At 39.0% G+C, this 18,043-nt stretch overlaps 3 protein-coding genes and 1 non-coding gene across 6 annotated transcripts; all 4 read right to left on the bottom strand.

The window, feature by feature from the left end:
* Positions 1 to 2,338: 2,338 nt before the first annotated feature.
* LOC124320285 lies at positions 2,339 to 5,918 on the bottom strand. The gene is made up of 15 exons (XM_046783089.1): positions 5,567 to 5,918; positions 5,363 to 5,499; positions 5,221 to 5,293; positions 4,996 to 5,147; positions 4,739 to 4,929; positions 4,551 to 4,656; positions 4,381 to 4,483; positions 4,243 to 4,285; positions 4,034 to 4,180; positions 3,812 to 3,967; positions 3,408 to 3,733; positions 3,233 to 3,340; positions 2,962 to 3,127; positions 2,811 to 2,904; positions 2,339 to 2,747 (listed from the first exon to the last, which is right to left on the bottom strand). Exons 1-15 carry the CDS (start codon positions 5,710 to 5,712, stop codon positions 2,665 to 2,667), a joined length of 2,031 nt encoding a protein of 676 aa, XP_046639045.1. The 5' UTR covers positions 5,713 to 5,918; the 3' UTR covers positions 2,339 to 2,664.
* Positions 5,919 to 6,641: 723 nt separating this feature from the next.
* Trnas-aga lies at positions 6,642 to 6,723 on the bottom strand. Its single transcript has one exon. It is a non-coding gene; the product is annotated as a tRNA-Ser (tRNA).
* A 2,041-nt stretch (positions 6,724 to 8,764) lies between these two features.
* On the bottom strand, positions 8,765 to 12,376 carry LOC124320250. 2 transcript variants are annotated; one of them, XM_046783039.1, is made up of 9 exons: positions 12,267 to 12,376; positions 11,188 to 12,166; positions 10,907 to 11,123; positions 10,624 to 10,847; positions 10,455 to 10,562; positions 10,271 to 10,396; positions 9,873 to 10,206; positions 9,753 to 9,815; positions 8,765 to 9,673 (listed from the first exon to the last, which is right to left on the bottom strand). In XM_046783039.1, the coding sequence occupies exons 2-9, from the start codon at positions 12,157 to 12,159 to the stop codon at positions 8,916 to 8,918; spliced, it is 2,802 nt and encodes a 933-aa protein (XP_046638995.1). In that variant the 5' UTR covers positions 12,160 to 12,166; positions 12,267 to 12,376; the 3' UTR covers positions 8,765 to 8,915. The 2 variants fall into 2 exon arrangements, with proteins under 2 accessions (XP_046638995.1, XP_046638996.1); XM_046783040.1 differs by having other exon boundaries at positions 12,237 to 12,328.
* Positions 12,377 to 15,602: 3,226 nt separating this feature from the next.
* Positions 15,603 to 17,691, bottom strand: LOC124320393 (leukocyte surface antigen CD53-like). Of its 2 annotated transcripts, none has more exons than XM_046783271.1 (8): positions 17,558 to 17,691; positions 17,396 to 17,464; positions 17,120 to 17,311; positions 16,865 to 17,038; positions 16,601 to 16,807; positions 16,342 to 16,535; positions 16,104 to 16,267; positions 15,603 to 16,024 (listed from the first exon to the last, which is right to left on the bottom strand). In XM_046783271.1, exons 2-7 carry the CDS (start codon positions 17,456 to 17,458, stop codon positions 16,147 to 16,149), a joined length of 951 nt encoding a protein of 316 aa, XP_046639227.1. In that variant the 5' UTR covers positions 17,459 to 17,464; positions 17,558 to 17,691; the 3' UTR covers positions 15,603 to 16,024; positions 16,104 to 16,146. The 2 variants fall into 2 exon arrangements, with proteins under 2 accessions (XP_046639227.1, XP_046639225.1); XM_046783269.1 differs by having other exon boundaries at positions 17,532 to 17,691.
* Between the last annotated feature and the right edge of the window lie 352 nt (positions 17,692 to 18,043).

Below are 18,043 nucleotides of genomic sequence, written 5' to 3' on the forward strand. Positions count from 1 at the left end.
TACGGCCCCCAGAGATAGTATCTGGACCGAGAAGAAGAGAGAAGTACGAGGCCAGTTTTTCCGGGGAGATGTAGTCATACTAGGCTTCCAGGTTAGACTCATGACCCTCCAAAAGTTCTCATCGGATCATGAGCCCTCCAAGTCCCCATTCGACCAGAGTCCCCTCCTCCTGGTTTCACAGCGGGTGAGTGACCACCGGCGGGCGTTGGTTAGTGGTTAGTTAGGGAAACGGGGCCACAGAAAAGAAGGGAGCCCAGATATGCACTTGTCATTTATCTAACAACTACACAATGTATCATTCTTGGATTACAGCATTCTCTTGTCGGTTTTCACCAGTGGGTGTGATCATTAGCGAAGGATTACCCAGTAAGCAGAATGAACATTTATTTGGATAATATTCAAACAAGGTTGTAGCAACAGAAAGCAGTACCTCAAATCAAGAGGACCCGTGTAAGGAAGTAAACATGGAGATTCAAGGGTAGCAGCCAACGGGCTTTTATCTTCAAACAACATGACTTCTCATAAAGTCTATCATGCTACATTAGAAACCTCCAACCTGTAAATAAAAAATAAAGTTACCTTGTCTATAATTTGTGGCATCAATGTGCTTGATGTCTATGATCTAAAAGAATAATTAAACTTAAACATTAGATAGACTTAAGTGCAGAACAATACTTTAAATACATATAAGACTGCAACAAAATAAGTTCAGTGACATAACAAGTAAACTTACACACTAAACCGCCAATCGGTTAATATGTAAGGTTCTCTAGAAGATGGAATGAGAAATTGGTCCATGCTTGGGTTGGCGATCTGGCAAGTCCCATAGAATGATTCAGCCGATAATAGTGATGAATCCTAATAAAAGATGAGAAGACTATGTTCCATCAATACTTTACTAAAGCTAGCATTGGTTGTTGGCTGTCGTTTGGATGACATATTCTGTAGGATACCAGGATTTTTAACACAACAGTTGACGGTACTGGCTTCATGCACCTTTCACATTTTTTCCTGGAAATGGAGTAGAAATAATGATGTTATTATACACATATTCGGTAAAGAACACATGCCAAACAAATTGCACAGGAAATCTAGTCAATTTACCAACGAATTCATTGGTAATTTTCGAAGAAGATAGCTGTAGCTGAACTTTTGACAACGAACCGCCATTAGCCCATATGTGACACAACAAACAACATTCTTTCACGCCATCTATTTGACACGTTCAAAACTCAATATCTAAAGGACTGGCCTTAGATAATAGATAGTCACAAGTCATAAAAGTAATCAAAAAGACCATTTCTCTTTGCTTAAATTAACATGGAATCTTTAGAATTCTACAGAGAACAAAGCTCACTTGTTAGTTTCATGCAAATTTTCCGGAAGTATACAAGAAGTAAGCGATAGCTCCTTAACTATTGAGCTGTCGACAAAATAAACCAAAAATTCATGATCTACGTGAAATTTGGGGTCGATGAGGGATTAGGTGTAGTTTAAACGAAATCCAGAATTTGGTCAAAATCGAGATTTTTCCTGTTCAGGATAATCCTCGAAACCGGAAGTACGCGTACGTACAAAAAAAACATGAACTTTACCAAAAATTTGACGAGTATTACGAATATGTGGTTCTTTTGTGCCTAAGATGAATATTTACTAAACTACTGACAGAAATGAGAAAACCGGAAGTAGAAAAAAAACCACATTATTCAAAATCTAACAAGTGAGCTTTGTTGATGAAACAGAAACTGGCAATTATCACCCAAAATTTCGTTATAGTCTGTGGTTATAGTGGAAGCGAGAAATTTCTTCAGAGATGTGCAAACGTTACTAAAAAAAAAACGGAAACTTATGCTTCTTACAGTGGACTGCATAAACGTAACTAAACTGATGCTTCTTTAGTGGAAAATGATCAAAGGCTATGCTGTCTAGCGTCAGAAAGAAGAAACGTTTAAAAGAAACATAAAACTTAAAAGCAATATCCGCTCTAGCTCGTTATCAGTTAACACTTAATTTAAAGATCCAACAATCAATGAAACAACGGCAAATATATTTGATACTCACGTAATATTCTCCCCTCCTGGCCCTCCAAATTTATATCTCGTCTTCACCAAAAAAGCCACCACCGCAGCACCACACAAAACAACAGACGAAATCCCCAAGGTGATAATGGACGTAAGACAACGAGGAGAAGGAAGAGCTTTTGACATTCTGGTTATGTGCCTTGTCTATGACATCTGTTTGTGATTCCAGACGTTCTAGCATCCGGGCAACAGCGATTAAACGAGAAGTTTAAAACCTTTCCTCTAATACTGAAGTAAAAGAAATTCAAATCAAAATATTCCATGGTGACACAGTTTGTGCCTGAAGACAATTGTATTGCTGAACAACTTTCATAAAAACATGAATCTGATAACACTTCAAAAGTTATTTGTATCAGAAAATATCTATTTAAGAATCCAGAAATGTTTTGCTATTTAATAGAATTAGTTCCTTCTATAAAAAAAAATCTGTTTTTTCTTTAACGATTGTACACACTACATCTCTTAGAAATAAAGCTGTTCAGAAAAATAAAATGGGGGTTTTAAAACTATCGACTTGACGTCAACAAGAAATAAGGGAAAAACTTTTGTTAAAAACATAAAGATAGCCGTTATCGCTATGGTCCTAGCGATCCAATGTAATGAAAATGTCCGAAAATGGCTTGTTTTTGTCCTGACTCATGGAGATTCTACGATCCTTAGCCAATCCTAAGATTCATTCAACGTAGATTAATTCATTAAGCCCACAAAACATCAAATTTTTCCAATTACCAAGCAAAGTTTGGAAAATCTTAGCCGCTTCCAGTTTGCTGTATTTTGTCGGAGGAACAAGTTGACGAAAAGTAAGGCGTGATACTTGATCGCTCTACAAAAAAATTTCGTCAAAATTTCTTATGGTATAGCGTTAATCAGGATTAAATACCATTTCATCAATCGTGTCCAATAAAGCCTGGGGTTCAGAAACTTTAACTTCTGAGAAAGTGTCATTTCGCTGAGATGTCGAAAAAGAAGGTTGATTGTTGACAGGGGAGCAAGCTCCAAAATTGGCACGGGTAGACACTCCGACTGGTGGTAAATCACCGACGTTTCTAGAAAAATTTTCAATTTGAAAATCAGATCGACAACCTTGAGTAAAAATGAATTTGGTTTGGAGCTTCGCTAAATCTAATGAACTGTAATCTCACGTTTTTTACCCAGTATGTTGAGTTGATGCAGTCGATTCGGATGCCACCTCCTTGATAGACTGCATATTAGGAAGATGTTTTTCTGCTTGACGTGGGGATGCATATCCCGAAACATTACTACAGAAATTTATTTTGTCGGCTCAGAAAGACCAAAATAAAAAATATCAATTGTTAAAACAGTTACCTGACTGTTAAGTTGCTTAAGTTTGCAGAACGTGCAATTGAAATTTCATTAGGTTGCAGGTTACGAGCTCTCTCGGGCTCATCGAAAACAATTGCCAGAGCAGCCTCGTGGTTGGGCTCAACGACTATAATTGGGACATCCTCTTGGTAGTCGGGCTCAACGACTATCATTGGGCCATCCTCTGGGTGGTTGGGCTCAACGACTATCATTGGGCCATCCTCTGGGGGGTTGGGCTCAGCGATTATCATTGGGCCATCCTCTGGATGGTTGGGCGCATTGACTTTCATTTGGGAAGACTCCAGGTAGTTGTTTACATTAAGCATATCCTAATTGATAAATACAATCAATCAATGAAAATAATTAGAAAAATCTTAAATCGAAAAAGGCAGATTGACGATATTTACGCTATTCTCAGTTTGGTCTTCTTCGACAGTCACCAAGTTCCCAATTATCAGCTCTCTAATCAAAGGATTTTGATGTGTTTCGACTGACGGATGGCGGAATATGTGGTGAACGGTACACTCTGCATATTCAGTCCTTACCACATCTTCATTCGGCATCTAAAGAAAAAAAAATATACATTTTTAAACATTTAAACGAAAATGTCCATCATAATAAGTACTAACCCGCAACAAATCTTTACAATCGTACAGTTGAGCTCTGAACAATTCAGCAGGGATGATAATTTCCTTATCAATAATCAATCGACGCCGTCGACGACGTCCTCCTCCACCGGGTTGTACAGGTAATACGTCAAGCGATTCCAATACCATCTAAATTATGTGGTTCATGATTATTTAATACTTCACAGATAAATACAATAACAGTTACATACATCAGGAGATTGTATGGCCGTGATTGTGGTAGGAGCCTCTTCTCTATGGAACATAAAATAAATAGTTATTTCAAATGCGGCAATACACGAAACGAGAAAGTTTCGTGTATTGCCGCCCGGCCGGCAATAGTGAGCCACCCGGCTGGCTCAGTGCGGCTTTGCTTGATTGGAACATCTTGTGCTGCATTACTATCATCGTGGATTACTCGCTTTGAATTACTACGTCTTAGATTAGACGGCCCTGTTTGAAAAGTAAAATCTTCATAAAAAAGGCAATCACATATTTAATAATGAGAAAGTTCTCATACTTGGAACTGGTATTTCCTCAACATTACTTTCGTTCCATGAGGATAGCACTTCTAAAGTACCAAATGCACTCCCAAAGTTGTCATTGCCAATAAAACTTTCATCAATCTAACCATGACATGAACACAGAAAGACAAATGGAATCAGAAACAATAGTGCACATAGACAACTTGAGGTAAAAATCAAATACCGGTGGCAAATCTGCAATAGTCAAGAGGGGTTCATCTGTTTCTTTGATTGTGATTTCACTTGGTGATACATAGATTCCAGAACTGTTCATATTAAATTCATGAAACCCAGAGGGTACTTCCGTTTCAGCAAACAATCTTTCAATTTCACCTGGAGATGCCGGGCAATTCAGTTGTACTTCACAAAGTGTGGCTTCATAATAAAATATATTAATCAACACATAAAATCAAGAATTTGTAAAACAATATAGCAGCCTACCTTGTCGAGTTTCATTGGCAATAGGATGAATAGATGGGATCTTAAGAGCATCAACCACAGCAACCAAGCGCCCAAACTCACTATCCTCCAAACTACAACCATCGCTCAACAAGAATTTCCCAGCTCCAATCACAGCGTCAGACAAGTCTAGTCTAGATTAGATGAAAAATTACGTACAATGAAGTAAACACATGAATAATTGCTTGAAATGCTGTTCCAACTTACACATCACAGCTGATATTGGACTCTTTTAGTTTCTTCTCTGTCGCTCTTTGCTGAAAAGTCAGCCTGACATTAGCTGAGGAATAATAACAAGAGAATGTAACATGTTTATCATTACTGCAAGTTTTTAAGTTAATAAGCTTACCAAGAGTATGGGACACTTGTTTGTGATGAGCAATAATGGCACCATGAGTCAGCATAGCGGAGAGGTAGAGGGAAAACCTTGGGCTTGATCCTTCAGTTCCTGGATTTATTGTTCTTACATATCGAACAATTTCTTGACTGCCAACAGGGAATGAATTCAAGTCAAGACTGAAAAAAAGTTTTAAATCTGAAACTTTCTTCCTACCAAATCCGGTCCACTCGCACTTGGAGCAAGAGTCGCAAGTCATTCTTTGAGCCCTTTCCTTTAAGCCGCAATTTTTTGTTAGCAGCGAGCCAAATTATACCAAACTTTCCACCACGACGATTGAGAATGTCAATATCATAGAACATTTCTAAATCCACCAAATAGTATATAAATTTGATAAAATATTTGAATCTGGTGGATAATTAGTCTGGGGATCAACGGATACAACAACAATGTGCACACGTGGGCGAATGAGTCTTCAGATTGACGATTGAACAGTTAACTAGTCAAGACACGTAAAATAGACGAATGAGACTTGGCTGTTGGCTCGCGTCGCGTCGTATCGTATGCAGACCCAGACGGATGCAAGCAACAAGCAAGTTAAAGCCATGAAGGGCTGGAAACCGAGGTTGCCAACAATACCTACGAAAACTAAGATTTGCTAAAAGAACTTGAAAACGAATTAATTACAAAATTTTTCTATTTTACTCTTGTTGAACTAAAAAATTATTATATAAAAAACAGTATTAATGTCTAATAAAGTAAACAAACGTCTCAATTTTCCTGACGTTATCAACGTTGCCAACGTATGGTAACATTTATAAAGTGTTTGTTCTTATCCAAATTCTATGGCTTGTTGGTATGGAATGGAATGGAATGTTGGCTGTTCAGAGCTGTTAAAGAAAATTTATTGAAATAAACAAAAGGGAAGATTGGAACTGACGTAGTGACATACATGAGTAGTGACCTGAGTACACGCTCTTACTTTATTGACTGCGCAGTAGGCCACAATCGGCTCGCATTTAAGTTGACCCGAGTTAACGGTAATGTGATGTCAAAGCAAAAATAATCTTGAGATACGAAGAACACTTGAGATAGAAAATCCTACATTTCACTTAAATTCGTTATAAAGTAAGAACTCTTCTTACACAGTCGTTCAGATTAACAACTATGGTAATTTTGTCATGTTAGTACTACCATTACTGCACCTCCTGGTAGCTAATTTCCATCTGGATCATCATCGGATGGGTAATAACATAGATAAACAAATATAGGAATTTACTGAAAAAATTCCCGCAGTTGGTAGGATTCGAACCTACGCCCTCAGAGAGGAATTGATTTCTAGTCAATCGCCTTAACCACTCGGCCACAACTGCCTCGACTTAAAAAAAATTTTATTAATCAAAACGTTTTGAAAAAGAGAAATCAATCCGTCAGTACCTTTTTGGCCGGCCCGCCGGCCGGCCGTAAAGCCATGGTGTATTAGTATGGTGGGGGAACTTCGGCTATCTCGGCTGAAGCCAGTGGTCACCTATGATCAGCGCTGCCTGGTGGACAATTTGGAGAATTGAACCAATGACATGCTAAAGAATTGAACCAAGAATAGGTGACCAGCCCTGCAATTGGCTTGCCTTTGTCACTAAGCTCCGCCTCTTGTCCGGAGACTGGCTTCATTCGAGATAGCCGATTCCAACAAAAGTTCCCCCACCATACTAATACACCATGGTAAAGCTGCTTCGAGGCATGCTACGACGGAAGGATGGCACGCACGGGCAGGCATGTGAGCTTTATTAACCTGAAACGCGGCGCTGAATTAACCTGAAACGAGAATTGAGGTGACTTCAGGTTTTTCAAACGTCATGTTAAATTGTAACGACAGCAAGCAATCATGAATTCTCAAAATGCTATGTAAACATGTTATTTTCTTCACCCTAGTAAAAATAGGCCCGTCTGTTTTTTGGCCCGTGTGTCGCATGAAAAAAAAAGCTGGCCCGTATGTTGGGGTCTGTCCCGTGTCCCCAAATCGTAAGGGGATTCGACGGGAAGCTACTTTTTTACTTGCGATTTTGTATGGTGGAGGTCAAGTTAAATAAACGCCATCTAGGACGTTGCGACATATGGACAGTAAACTCGAACTTTTGGTAAAATGAGCGGACAACCCCTAAAGGGAAATTTAACATGGAGACTGGAAACCATCTCTCCATACCCATGGTAACAACCCCAAATAGTGCGGACCGGAGCCAGGCCGGAGCCCCTAAGAGATCGACATCCATACAGACTTTCATCATCTCCATGAATTGCGACTCGAGAAGTTAATTAACGAGAGATTAATTCTTGACTATCCTTAACAATATGATTAATTACAAATATGATCACACATCACATGAGAAGATGGCCAACAGGCCAACTCAACGAGAAAACCAGCAGACGACACAGACCACTATTTTCACTTAAAACGCCCCTCTCAGTGTTTCAGCCAGTTTCAGTGGTCTCTTATTTGTGGTCAGCAGAGGTGCTGTCTTACAATGACCGTTGCCGAAAATGTCGTGGGCAGTAATCGATCCGAGGAAGGACCTCAAGGACGAGGGGTTGTCAAGTCTTTTACACAAGGTTCACTCGTCTGGAAAAATGAAAAAAACAGCCCGGAAATCGAGCAAAATAAGAAATTTTAGAAAATTTAAAGATAATTGCCTTTCAGGTAGCAAGAGGAAAAACATTCTCATTCTTTCGGAGGTTCACTTAGCATTGGGCAACACCTCTAGGATGCACGTTTTAGGTGGGACCGGATCGGGTGAAATAGGGGCTCCATATCTCTAGCACGAAAATCTACACTTGGAATCTTATAGGATAAAATGACAGAAAACCACGTAATGAAATTGCGTCATAACGAAACAACAAATAACAGTTTCTTAACAAAGTCGCATTTTAGTTGAAAAATCAGACTTTCTATCACTAATGTAGACTAAAACGTACAAATTAAGTCAAAATAGTGAACTACTTAACCAATAGGGTACTTGCATGAATAAGGGATTCCTTTTAAATAAATATCATTAGAATCAGTTTTTCACGCTGATTCTCGTGGTATTTTTTATTTATTTTTAAAATAAATAATTTCCCCCCGTTATCTCACTTCAAAGTTGAGATTAGCTCCCCCCACGGTGAAAAGGGGGGAAAAAGAGCAAAATTCATCACATTTAAGGTACCGCCCACCAAAAATGGCGTGGGCGACATAAAATAAAATAAAATAAAATAAAATAAAAATAAAAAATACCATGAAGGACCCTATTGCCTAACGAACCGCGAAGTGAATTTCTACCGTAGGATTCAATTTGATTTGCGGCGACGTGATTTCATTTGGGAGTCGTTAGTCAAAGGTTCATTTACAGTTTGAGAACCATAGTTTAGGTTAGAGTTATCTCACTTGATGACGGGGTTAATTTATTTTCTCGGTTGATGTTAACGTGACAAATAGAATCATCAGAAAATTACTTGCATGTACAAGGATCAATAAAACGTTAGCGTCCGGGCCACACACTTTTCATATAAAATTAAATAGCTTCAAACCGTGTCAATCAGAATTGATTAAACTCGTATCTGCTGACCGTCGTCCACGCTTTGGGCTGGAAGATGTACATTCTTCGGAAGCAAGCCTCCTTTTCTGATTTAAACTCTGGCTTTCAACGGCTCTCTTCTTCTGACGTGCCTTTCCAATAGCCGGAACTACGTTGTCAAACTGATCTTCGCCAACGTCTTTAAGGGTTTGAAGGAGCTCTAGGTACGAAACTCCAGACCAACGATCAACAAGAGAGCGAGCCCATCTGAGCCTTTCGAGGTCACACTTGTCACTAAAGGGAAGATTGTGTGATTCGTAGATCAGCGAGAAGGGAGAAAATATGAAATTCTTGTTAGGGTTTTTTTCCCACAAAAGAGGCAAGATATGATGATCGTAAATGTGGGCGCCAATTTGATCAGCTGACAAATTTTCTGAACAGACTGCTGACGGGACACCATCAGGGCCTAGAAGTTGACACTGGAATTTGCTTTTGACCGACAATCCGAACAACGGGAGAAAATTGGCTATGAAGGTTTTGATGTCCAAAGTGAAGAAATCCATTTTTGACATATCAGCGTGATTGATATAGCCATCCATAGACGAGTCTTTGATTTCGTGAATTTTTCGCAACAATTGCTGGATCCACAACTTTGTCACATTTTCAGAAAAGAGAAGAGCATTTTTCGAACTCGTCGGGTGAACCGGAAACTCGTTTAACGAGTTGTGGAAAGTGGGATTGTAACACAGGTTCAACATATCTTCCAACCAAGCATCTAAAGAATAAATATATATTTTTTTTTGTTTAATGTTTGCCTTATACAAAACTTCTGCGAAATAAAAAAAAAAACTTACTGTGCTTTTTCCGACTTTGCAACTTGGAATCATTAAAAAGAGTTGAAGATGGGTGTTCCAAATCTACATGTATAGAAGAATAAGAGCAAGCGTAACTAGAAAAACTATATTGTTGTTTACCAAGAATTCCGAAAGAATCCACGACTCGCTGAAAATCGCACGCGTATTCTCTGGAATGACGAAGAATCTGGCGGATTTCCAACATCGTAAGTACATGTTCGTACGGTAACCATAGTGGGAGATCAATCATTTCAATCATCTGAGGGGAAAACTTGATGGGTTGCATCCCCGGAGAAGGAAGACTATTTCGACTGTAAAGTCTTTTCGTAGCCATTACGAAGAATATTTGGTCGGCAACTACTCCCACTATATAGTGCCCGTCTACGTAACCTAACAAAAACACATTACGATAGAACGCCGTACATCCAGGTTCTTCATAAGCTGCATAAAACATCTTTATATAAAAAAAAATAATAATAATAGTTAATTGCGCAACAGAATATTCATATTCAACTAACCGTGAAAAACTCTGCTTCGGTAGCGCATTTGAGCTGTAAAGAACCCAAATGATTGTAATGGCTTTTCACGCAACTGGCTGGCTTCACATTTTGCAGAATACGTTCGATGCTGTCTTTATTTATAGGCTAATAAAAAAATACCGGTTAATGAGTTGACAGCTGGAAAAATTTACAGTGCACTAACCAGACAAGTTTCAAAAAATATGTGTTCCGTTCTGGGTTTAGAGATGGCAGAAATTACCCGATGGCTTCCAGGAATAATGGCTTGGACACTCGATTCACCAAACTCAACCTAAATTATTGAAAAAAAAAATTAGGAACAAAATAACATACTAGAACTTTTCTCGCCATACGTTTTTAAATTGAGGAAATGTCTTGAGTTGAGCTTTTATTTTTTCCAGCGCAATGTCCCCTCGAACTTTCTCTTTCAACTGAACCTGGTTTATTGAAAACATGAGCATCTCGAATGATGCAAACTGTGTCTCACAATAGGATGGATGGCCAGCTTGTAGAAAATAGTCTTCCATTTCAAGAAGCATCTTATTAGGTACATTAAAAAGAACCAAATGCTGGCGACCTAAGAAAATAATCTTTTTTCAGTCATCTGTATGGATGTAATAAAATTGGGAAACTTACACAAATTAAAGTCTGACAACTTCACTTCATTTACAGGGGCTTTGTTGATGGGATCATATAACTGATCTTTGTCAACCAAAAAATGACCACTGTATGCAATCAAATAGTGATCCAGAACACCGAATATCAAACAGCAGAACTTTTCACATTTCTTACTAACTGCCGCAGCATAAAGAAAGAATCCGTCCCGACTGGTATCGAGTCTCAGAGCATATGGCTATTTCAAATACAAAAAAATTTATCAAGTTAAGCATTTAAAGTTAGGAAGAAAATTGGCTTACAGCGACAAGTCGAACATCAGGGTTGCTGAAATCCAGTTCGTGAAGATTAATTATATCAGGCTTGCAATTCATCCGTTCATTCAATCCATAGAGATAATCACAATGAACATTCACAGGTGGACTCCTTGTTTTTAGACTTGTATCTTGGGGACCCATTTCCAAAGGATCAGGTTGGCTAACACTTGAAGTATTGAGTGGAGCAGCATCTTCAACATTGTTACTTTGAAAAATAATTGGAGCAGATGCTTCTACCAATCTTGAAGCAGCTGTGGGTAACTCTGCATCATCCTCATTGATACTGTTGCAAGATTCAGTGTGTGATGAAGAATGATCATCAACTGAACTACAAGCTGCAGAGGTTTTTGGTGGAGTTTCGATCACTACAGATGTGTTTGAATGGAGTGAAGACCCTCTAGACTGATTTGAAAGAGGTTCTGGTACATCAAACAGTCCAAAACTCTTCAATGCCTCAGAGGGGATAGTTGTTACAAATGATTCACCATTTTTTGAGTGTTTTTCTTTCCTACCATTTCCAACTGACAAATTCTGAGGAGATACAGAAACTAACCCAGGTCGCTTGATGTTGGTAATTTTCTTCAATTGATGCTTTTGCTTCCTTGGAATGGAACTGACTGTTGCTTTCACAGTGGAAACTTTACGTGGTAGTTCATTGTCATTTAATCTCTCCACCAGAACAAAACACTCCTTCATTTGGAATTTAGATTGAAGGCAAAGTGTGTCAGATAATGAAACTTGTTTGGTGTCAGAATTCCATTTTGGCTTAGGAGTTGAGGAGTGCTTAGGCGGAACAAACTTGTTACCCACAGGAACCTTGATCATTTCTTCTGAAACATGATCATCCTTTTCAGGGGATTCTTGGTTATTTTTCTTGTTAAAAGATATAGAAACTTTCAGTGGCTTGTGTTGCCCCTTTAATGATCGTTTCAGATTGTGACTTACAACCTTGCTCATTTCTTCCCTGTTGTGGAAAACAAATAATCGATTAGCATATAAACACAATCAAAACATAAATCATTTGATTAAATTACTATTTTTCATTAAATGTAGAGAAACCCTACCATGAAAATCTGATACTTTAAAAACACAATTACCCGCGACGAAATCCAGAGAAAAACTAAACTTTATTTTTGTTCTGAGAAGAAAGCGACGTTGCCATATGCGCTTCAGTGTCTTGGCTTCTAACGCAGAAACGACGAAATAATTCAATTTTCTTTTACAGCGCCAGACAGCGATGTTTGGGAATCCGAAATACAAATTATGACGACTAAAAAAAATGTTTTAATTACTTAACAATTCTGAAATCTTCGTCACGCTTTACAGAATATAAATAAATTGGCCAAATAATATCAAATGACCATGGACGTAGAATAAAGAAAACTAAACCCCATGTATCACTATCAATATCATGTATCACCCTTGTTTCCATTAATTGTTTAACCTTCATCCAATTTTATTAAAAATAATGGTGATTGTCTTTAAATAACGACATGAGAAAATTGGAACCCATACAATTAAAAAAATGAAAATTATAGCGTCTGCGCCCCTGGCTGGGGTTAGTGACTTAGGGCTCTCTAGTTAATGTGATCGTATATTTAGTTACCCAACCCTATCCTAAAACTGTAACGGTCAAAACGCACGCCTCAGACTAACTTTTCAAAATTGAAGGAAGGGTAACCAAAAAGGATTATAAAATGTTTACTCTTCCCCTTGAGTTTTCCAAGGTTAGAAGAAGTTTTCTTTTCCGATGACTGTTTCTCCTTTTGGTCCCAGGGGGATTAGAACTTAGAAGTCATGCTAAATTGAATAGTTTGAGGTGTGGATGGTACTCTGGGGAAAACACCTGCTGGTGGGGGGGGGGGGGGGAGGTGAACTCATTCGTCAATTGTAGAAGGTCAAAATGTTGGATGTTGTTGCGGATGGTGTTGCTAACCCAAGACCTTTCAGGTTACATTACACGAGTTCTAGTGTCGCTCTGCCGTCCATAAAAATGTCGCTAGTAAAAAAGTACCTTCCCATCGAATCTACTTATGGAAAATTTAACATGGTCATTGGCAACCATCTCTCCATACCCCTGGACAAACCCGGCAGATATGCGAATTGCATCAAACGGCACAGCGGTCTTTTTGTAAACATAACCCATAGTCGAGGGATTGGGGATTGGCAACTTAAAATTTGAGTGTACGAAATTCTAGAGATTCTGTAAGATTCTATGAAAGGAGAGATATGGAGATTCTGGTCAGGGTGTACGAAGATTCTAGAAGTTGCCATCCTCTCGCTTATCGTTCATTTCGGGGCGGGGTAGAGACGTTCGCGTGAAACAGGCCGTAACGTTGCTGTAGCAGAACTGCCGGAACAGGTTATATAATATGTAACAGATATGTGTGCTAGATAGAAATGGGGAAAATTGGAGATATTTGGGAAATATAAGGGGAAAAATCTGGGAAATTTTTCCCTTGGTTCACTTGAAGAAAGAGTCGGCAACCCCTTGAAGTATCCCGAAAAGGTAAGTATGTATGGAATTATTTTTAATGGGATTTCATATACTAACTTAATTCTCCGATATAAATATATGTTCTTGGAACAAAACTTTCTACAATTGGTTTGGGCTTTGGGGTTAGACAACCCCCCCCCCCCTTTTGGGGCCTAAAGCGACCCATACTGACACACACCTGGTCTTAGTCTTAATGGCCTGGGTCCCAACGTGTATGAACGACACCTATCCGGCCTCGTTACACGTACACTAAATTAATGTTAACGGTAAATTGAGAAAGCAGATAATGTCTGCCGTTGATTAAGCCAATATCAAATTCCGCCTGCTCTCGGATTCCAGTGGATGTATTTGTGTCAATGCATTCAACGCCCCATTGAGCAAATGGCATTGATTTTTTGGTCGATTGCATGAGCATTGTAAATGTTGTAATATTGTGTGGAAGAATGTGATGTCGGTAGGCTACCATCATTTTAAGTCCCGTTGTTTAGACTATTGAATTTTTCTGCATGCTCGGATGTGGGAGCAACAGTGCTCACCAGAATTAGTTCTCAAGGTGCCCCGATCACCAAGCGGCGCTCTGACTCCCTCACCCGACTCATACCTGAAACTAAATTAAATATTCAAAGCTAAATATGCAGTTTGTCTGATGATAGAAAAGAGAAATAGATTTGTTTTCTTTTTGCGGGGAATCTTACTAAAAGCGGTAGGAAGGTGCCATATGGCGCTGTTATTTCGCTTGACGCAGGGTCTTGACATCTTCTATTGTTCTTCCCATCACCCACCTTTTTTCTTACCATTCCTTAAAGGAGGATTTGGGGGCGTTTTTAAATCAAATCAAAATCCTTTATCTCATTAGGTCATTAGGTATTTGGCATGGCAAATTTAGAAAATTCAACACACTGGTTTGTAACTAGGGCTGTGGCCCGGGCAATGAAAAACCGGGCCACCGCCCGGGCTGAACGAAAAAAAACCCAACCTGACTCGACCCACCGAGGCATTTTTTTTTACGGGGCGGGCGACGGGTTGAACCCCCAGGTCCGCGGGCCAACCCGAGCGGTGGCGCCATCTAGTAGTCATATAAGAAGCTCGTTATTCTCTATGCCTGCGGCCTCAAGAAAGACCTAAAAATATTGCCGCCAAATGCTCTACGATGATTTCGTAGCATGAAAAGTAGATAAGTGGTAGAAAAGGGCGTTCAGGGGTGTTCAGAAGACAGAATTGACGTGTCACTGTTGGAAGAAGAAGATAATTAAGAAATTTAGGGAATTTTTTTAAGTTTGTAAAAAAAAAGTGTGTTTGACCCGATATTTTACCCGGGCCGTTACCCGGCCGGTAAAATTTTTTTGACCCATGGGTCGGCCCGGGCCGAACCCATTTACTCTGTTGTCCCAACCCGCTCCAACCCGCGGAAGAAGAAAAACCCATCTAAAAAAACCATTAAAAAAAACCGCTAAAAAACGTCCGGGCCACAGCCCTATTTGTAAAAAATTTTTACCAATACCTACCAGGGAGACTTGCTTCTGTGGATAATCTTTTATATTTTCCTAATTTTCGTTCTTTCTAGTTTCTACAATGGTAAGCTCAATTACAACTAGGGAAAATTGAGAGAATTTCTACGTAGGATTGGTCATATAGATGTTATTCCAACCAAAAAGTAGTAGACATGCCAAAAAGTCGTGCGCAGTTTACGCCGATGCGCACCACAACGGCCGGTTACAGAACGAAAATTTTTATTACGCTTGACACTTAACGTAGGTAAAATCCTTTGTTCGACGAGCAGACGGTTCTCGAACAAAGGATTGTACCTACGTTAAGTGTCAAGCGTAATAACAATTTTCGTTCTGCCAGTGTTCTGCTATCGGCCGCAGAGGTGCGCATCGGCGTAAACTGCGCACGACTTTTTTCTCGACTACTACTTTTTGATTGGAATAACATCTATAACCACTTGCTAATGATTAATGTCTTGGCAGATTTTAGACACAGGCAAACGCATTCTGAAAATTTCACGAGAATTTATATAAACAAAATATGATCAAGAGCTCTTGAAACTGAACACGCAGTCACACACACCCGATAATAAAGGCGAACTGCAGCCAGCTCCCAGTACTGCTATATTTTTACTAAAAAGTCAATTCAATCTGTTCTCGTTCAAAACTGAATGGATGAAATTTGATCCGGAAATCAACTAGTCCGTCGTTGATTAAATGATTGAACCCGCACTCAACTGGATTTTGAACAGGATGCAATGCCACGCTAAAAGGCATCAAATATCTTTAGGCAGAGCTATAAGTGCACTGGATGTGGAAATGTATGTATAGTTGATTTCTGTAATCAAACCAAAATAAAAACAAAACCTACTCTGGCTCTTTGCTTAATTGAAATGAAAGTTTCTTAGGTAACCAACCTTTGACTCGGAATCCTAGTTGGGCGCATAAGTGACATTCAATTCAAACTAAGGATGATATCGGTCTTTCAGAAACAAGTAAAGATGTTCTTGATGACAAAGCATATGCTGGCGCTGATGGTAAAGGGATAGGACTTTCTTTTGGAGAACCTAAAGGTTGTTCACTACGATATTTAAGAAAGTAGTATAAAATTTCATACAATTCAACATGGAAATTTTATTTTGAGTTTGATCTTACTCTGCAATTAGATTTGTTGATTCAGGAGATTTTAAAGATTTAAGTCGAATGAAGTGACCCATTTTGATGAAGTTGCATATTAGAATCCCGCAAAGGATCATCGCTGCCATTGCAAGTGAAACGACAACCACACCAAACCCGAAAAGACAACCGACGTAATAGTTAATTGCGTCAATTACTTTTGGTCCGCATCCCTATTTTATTTGTAAAATTGCCTTGGCTATAATTATCAGCATAAATAACATTTTCTAAGTCATACCTCCATGAAAAAGACGTGCTCAACTGGTGTGTCAAAGTTGCGAATTCCATTCAAATGTGTTACTTCACATAGATCAGATTGCGGATCGATGCAACATGATTTTGGCACTATGAACTTGTTGGTGGGCCAAGTTCCTTTTGGTGTGTGTCTCTTGCTGTACAAGGAGTTGGACCAACTCGCGTAAGAGTTGAGTCCACAGCATTTCCACTAATTATTCAAGAATTTGAATAATTGAAAGGTTTAAATGATTATTCATAGAGTTACGCCTTGCTGGATCAGGTCGATAACAGTGGTGTTTGCAATGTCGTTGCCATAATGGCGCTGAATAGCCCAGAATATACCAAGATGGACTTTTTCGTGAAATTCGGCCAATTCGTTGTAAGCCACTACACCAAAGGTTACCTCAACCACCACAAAAATAATGAGAGAAACGAAGCCCTAGAATATAAATCATAAAAAAGTCGGGCTTCATCTTTTATGTGATAGAAAACGTTGTACATTTATTCGAAGCAAGATTACCAAACCGAGCAGACAGGAACTCCCTTTGACTATTCCAGTGCATCCTATGAGACACACGATCATCAGTGATATTCCGGTCACCACCAACACGTGCCCAGCAAGATAATTTCCGCTTCCATGGAATAATAAATGGCTGTATTCGTTGTCAAAAAGAATTCTCAAAGAGGCAGCTAAAATGACAGCTCCAATCACCTAAACATACGAAATCATTGACAGAAAAAAGAAATTTATCGTTTTTAGTACATACCTACAAGAGTATGAAAACAAAAATATTACCCCGATGATAAAATTGGTGATAAAAGCGCACCATTTTATAACTGCCGTAGTTTTCTCCTGCATTTTGCTCTATGGAAAATTATACGCACGTCTATAAATAGGTTACACACTTGAGTTGGCCCTCTTCAGTCTTCACCCAAAGGAGGATGCGCATCAACTGACCCAGCTCCATTGATGATTGTCAGTGGACAGCAGCAGCTTCTATTCTGAGCCCTTGAATTGATCGAATCCTGATTCTCGTTTTTCTTTTTATCAATGAGGCGGCCTACTTGTTTAAAAAGAATATATTTACTGTATCTCACCCGTAATGGACTGACTGAAGGATGCGTCTCAATTTTCAAGATGAATGTTTACTCCTTGATGTATTATATAGAATGGATAATGCATTTAAGTAAAAGAATTTTGTTTTATTACTTTTAATTTGAGTTGCGTCACGATCTTCAATTTTCAATATTTTTGGTAGGCGCGGTTTGTAGAGGTGGGGGGGGGGCAAGTCAAGTGGGAAGGGGTTCCTTAATTTGGTTTTGTCAAAATTTTCTTTACCAACCTTTTTCGTCATCGAATATAAATCAACCATTTCTCTATCGCAAAACATAATTTGAAAACAGCATCCAAAGACGCAAAGAGTGGAGTAGTGGCTGACAATAT

The sequence above is a fragment of the Daphnia pulicaria genome, chromosome 1, assembly GCF_021234035.1.
Source record: "Daphnia pulicaria isolate SC F1-1A chromosome 1, SC_F0-13Bv2, whole genome shotgun sequence".
Taxonomy (NCBI): domain Eukaryota; kingdom Metazoa; phylum Arthropoda; class Branchiopoda; order Diplostraca; family Daphniidae; genus Daphnia; species Daphnia pulicaria.

What these genes read in the sequence shown, in the direction of transcription:
- LOC124320285 (XM_046783089.1), bottom strand. Translation starts at nt 5,712, where the DNA reads ATGTTCTATGATATTGACATTCTCAATCGTCGTGGTGGAAAGTTTGGT. An exon ending in ACAAGTGTCCCATACTCTTG is followed by an intron (nt 5,294 to 5,362) that starts GTAAGCTTATTA and finishes ATTATTCCTCAG; the next exon opens with CTAATGTCAGGCTGACTTTT. An exon ending in CTATTGCAGATTTGCCACCG is followed by an intron (nt 4,657 to 4,738) that starts GTATTTGATTTT and finishes TGTCATGGTTAG; the next exon opens with ATTGATGAAAGTTTTATTGG.
- LOC124320250 (XM_046783039.1), bottom strand. Translation starts at nt 12,159, where the DNA reads ATGAGCAAGGTTGTAAGTCACAATCTGAAACGATCATTAAAGGGGCAA. An exon ending in GTTGTCAGACTTTAATTTGT is followed by an intron (nt 10,848 to 10,906) that starts GTAAGTTTCCCA and finishes TTATTTTCTTAG; the next exon opens with GTCGCCAGCATTTGGTTCTT. An exon ending in GGATTCTTTCGGAATTCTTG is followed by an intron (nt 9,816 to 9,872) that starts GTAAACAACAAT and finishes CTATACATGTAG; the next exon opens with ATTTGGAACACCCATCTTCA.
- LOC124320393 (XM_046783269.1), bottom strand. Translation starts at nt 17,567, where the DNA reads ATGGAGCTGGGTCAGTTGATGCGCATCCTCCTTTGG. An exon ending in TGATGCGCATCCTCCTTTGG is followed by an intron (nt 17,465 to 17,531) that starts GTGAAGACTGAA and finishes AATTTTCCATAG; the next exon opens with AGCAAAATGCAGGAGAAAAC. An exon ending in GTTCCTGTCTGCTCGGTTTG is followed by an intron (nt 17,039 to 17,119) that starts GTAATCTTGCTT and finishes TTTATATTCTAG; the next exon opens with GGCTTCGTTTCTCTCATTAT.